The sequence below is a fragment of the Panthera leo genome, chromosome C1, assembly GCF_018350215.1.
Source record: "Panthera leo isolate Ple1 chromosome C1, P.leo_Ple1_pat1.1, whole genome shotgun sequence".
In the NCBI taxonomy this organism is placed as follows: Eukaryota; Metazoa; Chordata; class Mammalia; order Carnivora; family Felidae; genus Panthera; species Panthera leo.
The window spans coordinates 150312786-150325497 of record NC_056686.1 but is presented as its reverse complement, the minus strand read 5'-3'; the positions used below and the strand labels follow the sequence as shown (position 1 = coordinate 150325497).

The following is a 12712-nucleotide window of genomic DNA, read 5'->3' as shown; positions in this document are numbered from 1 at the left end:
TTAACCAAAACAGCATTGGAAGAAGCTTCACCAGAGCCACACTATGGTCTTCTAGTCCAATGAACAATTTGGAAGATGTAGCCACACAGAATAGAACTCAAATTTTGGTCCCTTTAAAGGACCATGTCTTAACCAGTTAGAGGAGCGTTTTGTCCTAGGGACTCTGGAGTGAGAAGGATGTAGAAAGCAAAGGACGTAGCTCTGCCTCTGAGGGAGTATAGTGTGAATGGTGCCCCCTGGGCTGTTTTGCAAAGTTAAGGTACTGCTAAGAGAATGGAAGAAGTGCTAACAGCCATGAGATAAACATCAGAGGAGGGCAGGGGACAGGGGCTTTGAGATTCTCACTTGCGCATGCGTTTTTTGGCACATCCTAGGCTTTCCCAGGGTTCATGTTCACTATGGCTTAATAATACAAGGAAGGCCTTCTTCATGATAGTGATTTCCTATAGCTCTTACTCAGGGTTTTACAAATATGATACAAATATAAACAGTGCAATTCTGGATTGCAGGAAGCAGACAAAATAATGGTTTCAGAGTGAATAATTTCATTTTTAAATTTAGAAAGCTAGTTTTGTAAAACACAAGTATCTAATAAACACAAAATACAATCCCCTCCCGATTTTGTTGTACAGTAATGGGAGCATCTTAATTTCATGTGAATCAAAGGAAATAAAGCAGTGCTGGCACTTCTACTAATTAATCATCATCCTTCTTGCGTTTCATTAAATATCTTAAAACTTGGTCTTTGTACCCAAATTATTAGCTGATAGGCATGACAGCCAAAGAGAAGTATCCCTTTGTCAGAGAGAGAACTCTGTACCTTCTAACATATTTCTGTAGATTTTTCTGAAATAAAGACAGAATCGGAGCTTTTATTCTCACTTTCATCCATGAATCACAGGAAATGGACATATGGGAGGAAAAGGGAGCATAGCAACAGGTGATGCTACACCAGACCCCACTAAAACCAACATGCAGCAAGACAAGAGGCCAGCCAAGAGGACCATCTGATACCCAGATGCCACTGCTGAAAAAATTCATTTCAAAGCTTGGCAGCAATTTCCTGCATCTGTCAAGTTAACCACATAAAAGACTATAGATTGACATGAAGAACCAGGCTGACAAAGAGGGCAAAAAAGAACATATCAAATGCCATAATCATCAAGAGAATGTGGTGCCAAATGAATGTTGCAAATGCATTCATTTACTCAAGTGATCTGAGATTGTATTGCTGTTTATTAAAAATGATGTCAAAAGAAGCCTGAACTGTCTACAGAAACATGTAGAAAAGCCCACAGTTGTATCTTAACAGAAACTTTCTTTTCTGTAACATAGTGTCTTTCTTTCCACTTTTAGAGAATGTACTTTAAAAAAAGGCAGTTATTTCTAATGCTTTTCAAAGGGATTCAGCTAACCTAGGCCTAGCCCACTTCTCCAGGTAAAAAACAAGAAGTGCTGGAGAGAGTATGGATTTGTATCCATATAAAATACAGATAATAATTTGCCTTCTCAAATTTTTACACTTGCATTTTGCAGCTTCTATCACTCCTGAATGACCCCAAAGACCATGAGGTGCAGTGAGTTGAAATTTTGCTAATTTGAGCCTCCTCATTCTGAAGGAGGAGGAGGAAGTCACTTAGTGAGTTGGGCCAACTTCTTCAGCTCAACACAGCTTTACTCTGTATGTAGTAACACTCTCAAAATGATATAAACATTTTTAATGGCATGAAAAAATGCCCTATAAGAAAACTACTTTGGTAATGGAAGTGAAGAAAAGGTGAAAAGATCTAAAATGTAAGTTTGGGAGACATACAAATGATGAATTCCAAGGTGACTTGGATATGTGATGTGGACTGAAATACACAATGTGGGGTCAACCAGGTGTTTGTTACAGAAACTAGAAAACATGATTCATTAAGCTTTTGGGGGGCATAATTCAACCAAGGCAAAAATGGGTTTTCAAGTGATAAAAAAAATTAGTAAAAGCTGAAAATGTGGTTAACTTGTGGTCTGGGGATATACTCAAGAAACACGTATCTTTTCCTGACAGTGTGGTTCAAGTCAAAGCCAAGAGACTGTGCAAACATTTCAGTGAAGCAACAGGTGGGGAGAGTAGCTATGGAACAAACCGTTACTCTGACTCAAGAATGTTCTGAGAATGTGATTTTTTTATTGTTATTAACAGGAAAATCAGCAGCAGCAGACCGCACTATACTGAAGCTTATAATGGTTAGAGGTTAAAAAAAAAAAGTGTTCAGTGTACGTAAAATATATCTTCACTGGAAGGAACTTGCTTTGCAAACATCCACATCTAAGGAGGAGGATGGGGTGTTCAGACTTACAGGGACCAAGAAAAGATTAATTCTTCTACTCATGGCAACATAGCAGAGCTTATGATGAAGTCAGACTTGCTCTATTATTTACTAAATCCAGGCTATGAAGGGATAAAATATAAAAATTTGATTGCATAGTCACTTATTTGTCTAATAAAAAATTAATTATAAATAATGTAATGTATTTTAGTAATTCAGCCTCAAGTTTATTTCAGGCTTTGGGGAGCCTGGGTGGCTCAGTCGGTTAAGCATCTGACTCTTGATTTTGGCTCAAGTCATGATCTCGCAGTTGTGAGTTCAAGCCCCATGTCAGACTCTGTGCTGACAGTGAGAAGACTGCTTGGGATTCTCTGTCTCCCTCTCTTTCTGCCTCTCCCCGGACCCCACAAAATAAATAAATAAAATTTAAAAAAATGAAATGTTTTAATGCTACATTTAATTCTACAAATGCAAGTACTTGAAAAGCCCACTTAAAAATGTTACATGATATTTTAGCTATTCTGCATAATATTTAAAGGGGAAATATAGTGTATTTGCTGAGTTGGAGCTTTGGAAAGACTGTGTATATCAAGGGCCTACCACAGGCTCATGAAGAAGGAGGAGCAGGTGTTATGTATTTATAAGGCTTGGAGACCTAGAAAGAACAAGGAAATGGAATGGCCAAAAAAGGTTATATTACCCTCAGCAATCTTCACTTACTTCTATATTTTGTTTCAATACAGTTCCATTAATATATAGGAAAAAATACTGCCTGTACTAGTTTAGCTGGTAGTCTTTATAAAGAATATTTTTTTAGTGAGATCAGTGGGATTTCTGCCTAATTATAAAGGCTAAAAACAAAAACAAAAAACTTAACTTACTTGAAAGGCTTACTTTCTTCCTAAAATAGGAGTCTTTTAGCTCATTTTAAAATGTGTAATATAATGAAATATATATACAGCCATCAAAAAGATAATGCAGATATATATTGGCATGGGATGACTACCATGTTAATGCTCTTACATGAAAAATAATACAAGTAACATATGTCATATGAAAATATATATTTGGGTATATATCAAAATTTTAACAATATAATCTCTAAGAAATGAAATTATGTTTTTCACTTTTGTCTTTTAACTTTTTATATTGTCTAATTTTTTTCATTTTTTTTTTTTAAAGTTTACTTATTTTTGAGAGAGACACAGAGAGCACACACACACACAAGTGGGGGAGGGGTAGAAAGAGAGGGAGAGAGAAAATCCCAAGCAGACTCTGCGCTGTCAGCTCAGAGTCCGATGTGGGGCTCAATTCCACAAACCAGGAGATCATGACCTGAGCCGAAATCAAGAGTTGGACACTTAACCGACTGAGCCACCTAGGTGCCTCTATTGTCTAATTTTTTTTTAATTTTTTAATGTTTATTTATTTTTGAGAGAGAGAGAGAGAGAGAGAGTGTGTGTGTGTGGACAGGGAAGGAGCAGAGAGAGAGGTAGACACAGAATCTGAAGCAGGCTCCAGGCTCTGATCTGTCAGCACAGAACCCAACGCGGGTCTCAAACTCACAAACTGCGAAATCAGGACCTGAGCCGAAGTCGGACGCTTAACCGACTGAGTCACCCAGGCACCCCCCATTGTCTAATTTTTACACCAAAAGCATATGTTACTTTACAATGAAAAATATAAAGATGCTTTCAGTTTTAAAAAATAAATCCGTGTCTGGGAAAAATGTTTTCCTACTTCTTAACAGAGTTAACAGACTAACAATATTCAACCTACAGTACTTACACATGTTTTATAGATCTATTTGATCAACTGTGTAACTTTCCTAATTAAGTTGTGGCAGTATTTGCTTTTGCAGATGACTGACATCTTAAAAGCAAATAATATTTTTGAATAATTGTTATTAAAGAAGTAGTCTATTAGACTTGGAAATCTGAATTCCTTGTTTTGAGGCCTGCACATCACTCAAAGTTTCCAATATTGAATGGTGTAGTTCAGTGGTATTTTGGATCCAGCTCGTATAGGCTTATGGGAACCAATAGTTTAATTTCCTAAATTTCTGCCTGCCAATTGATGTCACACTGGTAACTTGAAATGGGTCATGGTGGGAGTATTCACACCATGAAAATCAGCAAACATTATAAACCAGGGTCTCTCTTTTGTAAATGCAGAGAACTGGCTGTTAACCATGTACCAGCATACCACTTGTCTAGTTCCCAACACTTTTCTGACATATTTTTGTAAAATTACCTTTCTAAAAAAAGTTTTTATTTAAATTCCAGTTAATTAACATGCAGTGTAATATTAGTTTCAGGTGTACAATACAGTGATTCAACACTTCCATGCATCACCCAGAGATCATCACAAGTGCACTCCTTAATCCCCATCACCTATTTCACCCATCCCCCACCCACCTCCCCTCTGGTAACCATCAGTGTGTTCTCTATAGTTAAGAGTCTGTTTCTTGTTTGTCTCTCTCTTTTTTTCCCTCCGCTCATTTGTTTTGTTTCTTAAATTCCACATAATTAAGAATTTTGTCTGACAAAAACAAAAAGTGAATTGAACACACTCCTTTTAAAAAAGGTTTGGAGCACTAGAGTTAGTTTCTACAAAGAGAATGAAGAATGCTCTTTGTTTTCAAACAGACACACATTTTCTCCAAAATATACACCAAATTCCTTCTTAGTAAGATTTATTACAAATAATTGTGCTTTCTTACATTAATGCCATTACTATTTTCCATCAAATAGTTCAATCACAGATTGTTTAATCCTTCTAACAAACATACTTATGAAATCCTGTAAAGTAAGATTTCTGTTGCTCTGACAAGGAAACTTTCCCTAGAGTTTAAAGAGTATGCGAAGATAGCAGGGAATTATCCCCACTATATCTGATACCAGAACAAAACAATTTGATTAATTGTGCATGTTCTGCTTTTATAAGTTTTGATTTAGATTTTTTTTGACCATTCATTGGTTTTGTTGATTTTATATAACATATTCCTAGAAGTGATAGTGCTTACATTAAATATCTCAGAAATACTGCACACCAGTGAACAACTTTGATTATTCACAGTTGCAAAATGACAGAGTCAGAATATAATAAATAAGATATATCCATATTTATTCTCTTTGTATATAAAAAAGTCATTGAAATGTGCAATAAAACTCAGCTAAGAGATCACTTACAAACTATAACATTTATGGCTGGGTTTTCCATAATGTCATAGACATTATGGAAAGATGAATAACTAAAGCAAATGAGAAATACATGAATATGTAATTTGTTCCAATAATGAAGGCAACCTAATAGACAATACTTAGGATCAAATAGAGAAGTAGAAGAATGGCATATACAAGACAAATTGGTAAAGCTGCACGTCGCCAGAATGGATTGTTATTTCACTAAATTGTTTTAAACATGGTAAAGGTACAGCCTTGGCAATGTGTATTTTAAGTTCTGGAAGTAAGGTTTCAGAGTGTAGGCTCAGCCAAGCACTATAAATACATTAAAAAATTAAAAATTAGGGGCGCCTAGGTGGCTTGGTCGGTTAAGCGTCCGACTTCAGCTCAGGTCATGATCTCACGGTCCGTGAGTTCGAGCCCCGCGTCGGGCTCTGTGCTGACAGCTCAGAGCCTGGAGCCTATTTCAGATTCTGTGTCTCCCTCTCTCTCTGCCCCGACCCTGTTCATGCTCTGTCTCTCTCTGTCTCAAAAATAAATAAACGTTAAAAAAATTAAAAAAATTAAAAATTAATTAATTTTAAGCTCATTGTAAGACAAAGTGTCATGAATACAGACAATAAACATTGCAAACCTGAAAACATTATCTTAATATTTCACTATACAAATGAACAGGCAAAGTATAATAAATATCAATCGACATCCATTAAGTCATGAGCATTTGCATTAAAATGGATGTTAAAATATACCTTTAGCTTATGCTCTTTTCTGTTGATGATGACAGCTGTAATCTGTTGGTCCATAAAAATTAGAATAGTACAGAGCAAAGCTGGAATGATAGCAGCTATTACTGTCCACCATGGATTTGGACCTAAAGGTGTAACAAACCAGCCACGATCATCTCTGGTAGGCTACAGGAAACAAAAGAATGTATATAGTTAGTTACTGGATTAATGAATATCTAATCAAATTAAGTCTTACAGATGCTACCAGGAAAGCACCAATTATACACCGATATGCTGTGTGAGCTACATTTAATAATAATAGGAATATCCACAAAGCATTTATAAGGTACAAGGCACTAGTCTAAGTGCTTTAAATATTTTAACTCTTTTTTTGTTCAAAACATTCTAAAGAAGATACAGATAATAAAATTGAGGCATAGAAGGGCCTAGTAAGTTGTCCAAGATCCCAAAGGTAGTAAGTGGTGGAGACAGAATTTAAACTCTGACTGGCTCAAAAATCTATGTTCTTAATCAACACCTATAGTAAATAAAATAATGTTAATATTTATAATTTGCAGTTGACAAATTTATTTACATTTATAAATAGCACATTGACAAATGTGTATAATTCTTATATGTGTGCACAGGCCATTATGTGAAAAGAGCATAAAGACGCTTGGTCCTTTCCGGAGTTCAGGGAATGCTTCTGAACATTGCTGGTGCCTGAGATGAGTCCCAAAGGAATTCATTTTGACAATTCTTTGAGGACCTCCCCATCCCTGTCTGACAGGTGAGAAAACTGAGGCTCACAGAGGTTAAGTAACTGGCCCAAGAATTGCTTACTTATTAACATGGTCAGAATTCCAGTCCAGCCCTAATTTTACCTCTTTCCCAAGGCCTATCCACTGTGCAATTTTGCATCAAAATAACGCATTTTTCCCTTAGTTTCAAAATGTGTCCTTATCTTTCAGGAGTGTTGCATATAGATATTCCTACTAGAATAATTGACAGAAAAATTTTTCAATTAACCTCTAGATAACACTTCTTTTTTTTTTTTCTTTTTAATATTAAACCAAAATTTTTACTCATGCAGTGGGCATTTTATTGAATGCTCTATTACCCTCTATTCCTTATATTTTCATGAAAATCTCAAGTACTAGGGTTACAGCTATCATCTAAATGAACATGCAGAGATGGAGACATAGATAGTAAATTCTATGATAACTTCACCTTGAAAACACTTGGTACTTGTAGTTTTGGAGATGGAATCCCAATGGCATAGTCAATTAAAACCATACACAGAATTGTAAGAAAGACAGCAAAGTCACTCACTATGGATCGAACCTAAAAATGATGAAAACACTTGTCACTTAAAGAACTATAAATAGTAAGGAGTACTCAAGAACACTATTCAGAATCACAATTTATAAACACTTTATGACATAATATCACAATATTATATTTGATGCATATTATAATATTACAATTAGCTCTGTCAGAGCCTGAGTATATATTTATGTATTCTGTCATTAAGATGGATATGCACTCAACCTTTCTAGAATCAGGCATTCTGTAATAGTTACATGGTGATTGTGCTGTTTTCAGAATTTATTTAAAATCTAGGTTTATTAAGTGCATCAATATTTAATACACAGAATAAGATTGCATGGCCAGCATTAGGCTGAATTTTAGGATTCTTTCTCCCAAGGGTACCATTTTAATATCATAATCTAAAGCACAATAAAAGAATCTATTTATATTGAAGAAGCAGAATATTTTAGTTAGTTTATCTGCGTGTTAAGTATGGAAGCAGGGAATGTGTACAACAGAGCGGAAAAAATTTAAAGTTATTCTGTATAAGCTAGTTCTTTTTCCTTTTTTTAAAAAAATTAATTCCAGTGTAGTTAACATACAGTGTTATAGTCATTTCAGGTGTTCAATACAGTGATTCAACAATTCCACACATCACCCAGTCCTCATCAAGGTAAGTGTATACCAGTTTTTAAAGCCATTTTCCATTTATTTAAAAAAATTTTTTTGAAGTTTATTTATTTTTCAGAGACAGAGAGGGACAAGGCGTGAATGGTGAGGGGCAGAGAAAGGAGACACAGAATCTGAAGCAGGCTCCAGGCAAGGAGCTGTCAGCATACAGCCCGACACAGGGCTCGAACCATAGACACGGAGATCATGAACTCAGTAGAAGTTGGCTGCTTAAGCGACTGAGCTACCCAGAGGCCTCAAGCCATTTCTCATTTATAAAGCCACCGTGGATTAATTAAATTGAGCTCTGGGGAGGGGAAAGGAATTAATCTTCCACCTTAGGGAAAGAAGAGGTGACAAAAACAGAAGTTTTACCTGGAAGAAACAGTTCTTAAAACATTTTCCTAGAGTGGAATTTTGATCATAATCTTTAGCTCATCCCTAAAAAGCTTGTTTTCTTGTTTCTTTTCTTTTTTTTTTCTTTTTTTTTTCTTTTTGGCTGAGTCAGACATTATAGGTGTTACTTTGCAGTGTTAAATATTGAACTAAGCTGTTTCTCTGTTTACTTTCCTCTCCAAATATGCAGATGCAAACGTGGTGGGTTAGGGGGAGGGACTGACACTTTAAAAATGAAAAAGAGAATAGTGTTCCAATGAGTCTTGCAGGGGCTTTCCCAATTAGAGAATGTAACAGTGGCTCCTATGAGGTATCTGTCAGGCTGGAATAGTTCCCACTGTTCACTGGGCAAGAAAGTGACAATCAGTAATGCAGTGTGTGCTTTTGATTTCCAAAAGCGTAAGTGGGAAAGTGGGAGCTTATCTTTGGGATCTGAAGTTAGAATAAAAGCCCAGAGGGAACATGCAGTCCCAGCACCTGGATCACAAAGGATCCTAGCACCTCTCTCATCGCACCTGACTCCTAACCTGGCAAGCTCCTTCACATTAAAAAAAAAAAAAAAAAAAAAAAAAAAAAAAAAAAAAAAAAAAAAAAAAAAAAAGCCTTTTAGTGGCTCCTTTTAGGACAGCAATTGCTATTTCTTTTGTCTTAAAACCCATATGACTATAACATACTTCGTGTTGATCAGGAAAATTGTAGTCGAAGTACCTTGGTTGGAAAATAGCGGCTGGTCTTGAACTGCTTCAGGGTGGCTGACAGAGTAACTGTGGAAAAGAACAGGATCACTGACCAAAACAGAACATCTGGGACATATGGGTGATCATGGCCACAGGCTCGTCCAACATATTCTCCATGCAACGATTTGCATTCCTGCCAGAGGAAGTAAAACAAATGGAGCAAATAAGGGGAAAAAAGGACACATTTCTTTCAGAAAACTAACATCTTAAGATCAATCTCAATGATTGAACAGAGTAAGCTTCATGAATTCTATTTGAATAGGTAGTGAGCAATTTTAGAGATTTAGATTATGTTAAAACTGAACACGAACCACTTACAACATTTTTTTGCTTTTTAAAAATTAAATTTAAATCTACAAAACTAATTGACTACCAATCAATGTATATTTAACCCAATCTCCACGAAGTTCCTAACACTAGATTTATTGAAAGTATGACAGGCTTGATGAGTGGTAACTAGGGTGAACACCATGCCAAACCATTTAAATATATGATCTTAATTGATTTCTACATCCACCCTATAAAATAGGGAGATGTCATTATTTCTATTTATGTCTGAGGAATCTGAGACATAGAGAAATTAAGTAATTTGCCATGGCCTCACTGCTGCTGGGTAGCAGAGCTTTGAGACAAACATGGTGCCTGTGGTGGGAATATTATTGCACAGTAAAGAAGAACAGTGGTTTTGTAGAATTATCTAGTCCAAAAGCTACCAAGAAAAACGAGAAAGGCAACAAGAAAACTATGATATATTGCTACTTAAAATAAAATTGGGAGTCAAAGATGGAGCTCAAAATTAGGTTACAGAACAAAAGAGAAAGAGTTACTATGTGAGTAAGGCAAAGTTCATATTTATTATGACTTGTCCTTGATCTAGTATTGTTTTTTTTCCTGGTATGTATTTTTATAAGCCCCTGAAGGATCATTCTAATTACTACCTTAGCCAGGAGGTGGCAGCAAAGTCAAAAAAATTTCTTTTCTCCAAGAAAAACAGCATTTTGAACATTAATAATTTGAATTGAAATAAAAAATTATTTTAAACTCATTTTGATTTCTCTTATATTAAAGATCCTATTACTGAAGTATTTTTTTTTCCAACACAGAGAAAATAGTGCTTTACGTGATCCAGTGACCTTATTAGTACTTGAGATATTCTGGACCTACACAGAAATTGAATTGCACCAGGGTACAGAAAGATCTTAGAGAAAAATATGGACTGAGGACTGATCAGCAGCAGACTCTGCCCAGTCCAGAGTCTGGATTCCTTGTATAGCAGAAAATGAATACCTTTAAAAGATTTTGGAATAGGTCACAGATAATCACATTATCCAAAAACAAACCAACAGCCAATAAAATCTATTTGGGACAGCTACCCCTAAGGCTAGAATTCTTGAGAAATATTGTTAGCTTACCTTATAATTATTTTTTAAAAAATTGTGTTCCCTTTTCTAATTTAGCTGCAAATATCTTCCTTGCTAGCCAAAGTTGAAATTCTAATTATCCATATTAAGCTAATACAGAGCACAATAATTTGGATAATTAAAAGACCAAAGAAACCACACCCTCCCAGCCTTACTTATGGTTTTAATTTTCCTTCTGTCAAAACTCTTAAAAAATATACAAAGTACCAAAAGTGAATCATTGCATTTTTAGTCTCTTCTCTTGCTCCTCTCCAGAGATGCTGGTAGAGCAAAATTATTAAGCAAAGTCATGATTACACAGAATGGCTTAATACAAACAGGAGCTAGGAGATGAGTTGCAAACACATCATCTATAGATTTGTGCCCATCTTCAGTCTTTTGTGCCAATATAAAAGTCTTCTAAATATTCCTTGGACTTGGCTGGGTCTTCTTCTCAACTCTTAAGAACATAGATGCCATTTAAAGGAGCATTCAGTGCTCATATAATCTATAATAAATTGCCAATAGCTTGCCTTGTTACTTTAATTCAAAGCAAATTTGAAAAGGGTGGGGTTTTTTTCTTCCTTTGTAGAGGGTAGTATGCTATTTAAAAATAAAAATCGTGACCTACAAATTTCTACATTAATTTTCTGGTTTATACTAACTATACCCCAAACACAAACACACACACACATGAACCACTTATTTTATTAATAAGAAATTTAAGTTGACATTATCATCTTCCTCCTTATATACATACAAGCGAAATATGTAATTCTAGCACTGAGACAATTCTTAGCCAATTTTTAGTCAATTGCTCGTGAATATTTTTTTTTAATATATGAAATTTATTGTCAAATTGGTTTCCATACAACACCCAGTGCTCATCCCAAAAGGTGCCCTCCTCAATACCCATCACCCACCCTCCCCTCCCTCCCACCCCCCATCAACCCTCAGTTTGTTCTCAGTTTTTAATAGTCTCTTATGCTTTGGCTCTCTCCCACTCTAACCTCTTTTTTTTTTTTTTCCTTTCCCCCCCGCCATGGGTTTCTGTTAAGTTTCTCAGGATCCACATAAGAGTGAAACCATATGGTATCTGTCTTTCTCTGTATGGCTTATTGCTCGTGAATATTTTAAACCTTGCCTAGGAATGACTGATTTTGAAATACTGTTAATATATATGTATATTATCATATACATACATATATATATATATATATATATATATATATATATATGAAACCTACGTATCCTAACTTGCCATAAAAGACCTGAGTTAAACATTATACATGATAGCCAAGATATGAAAATAACCTATATGTCTGTTGATGGATAAATGGATGGAGAAAATGTGGTATAAATATACAGTGGAATATCATTCACCCTTAAAAAAGAAGGAAATCCTGTCATTTGCAAACAACATGGATGAACCTGAAGGAGACTATGCTAAGTGAAATAAGCCAGACATGGAATGACAAATACTTTATGACTTCGCTTATATATGGAATCTAAAAAGTCAACCTCATAGAAGCAAAGAGTAGAGTGGTGATTACCAAGGACTATGGGGGATGAAGAAAGGAAAATAGGGAAATATTGGTCAGAGGGTCTAAAGCTTCAGTTGTGTGGGATGAATAAATTCTGAAAATCTAATATATAACATGGTGAATATGATTAATAATACTGTATCATATAGTTCAAAATTGCTAGGAGAGTAGACCTTAATAATTCTCACCAAAGGGAAATAAAAAGGAAAAGAAAGGAAAAGAAAAAAAAAAGAAAAAGGAAAAGAAAAGAAAAGAAAAGAAAAGGAAAGGAAAGAAAAGAAAAGAAAAAAGGTAACTATGTCAGGAGACAAGTATGTTAACCAGCTTAATTGTGGTCATCCTTTCACAATGTATACGTATATGAACACATCATGTTGTACATTTCAAATAGATACAATTTTTATTTGTCAAACATACCTCAATAAAGCTGAAA

General features: G+C 35.2%; 1 protein-coding gene across 2 annotated transcripts in view; it reads right to left on the bottom strand.

Moving 5' to 3' along the window:
* SLC4A10 (solute carrier family 4 member 10) overlaps positions 1–12712 on the bottom strand; it is a 187896-nt gene that overhangs the window by 30418 nt on the left and 144766 nt on the right. For both annotated transcript variants that reach the window (XM_042952554.1, XM_042952553.1), the window contains exons 15-17: positions 9307–9468; positions 7453–7566; positions 6247–6408 (exon numbers count right to left, since the gene is read on the bottom strand). In XM_042952554.1, the coding sequence (XP_042808488.1) occupies positions 6247–6408; positions 7453–7566; positions 9307–9468 (438 nt within the window). The remainder of the gene's footprint in view (positions 1–6246; positions 6409–7452; positions 7567–9306; positions 9469–12712) is intronic.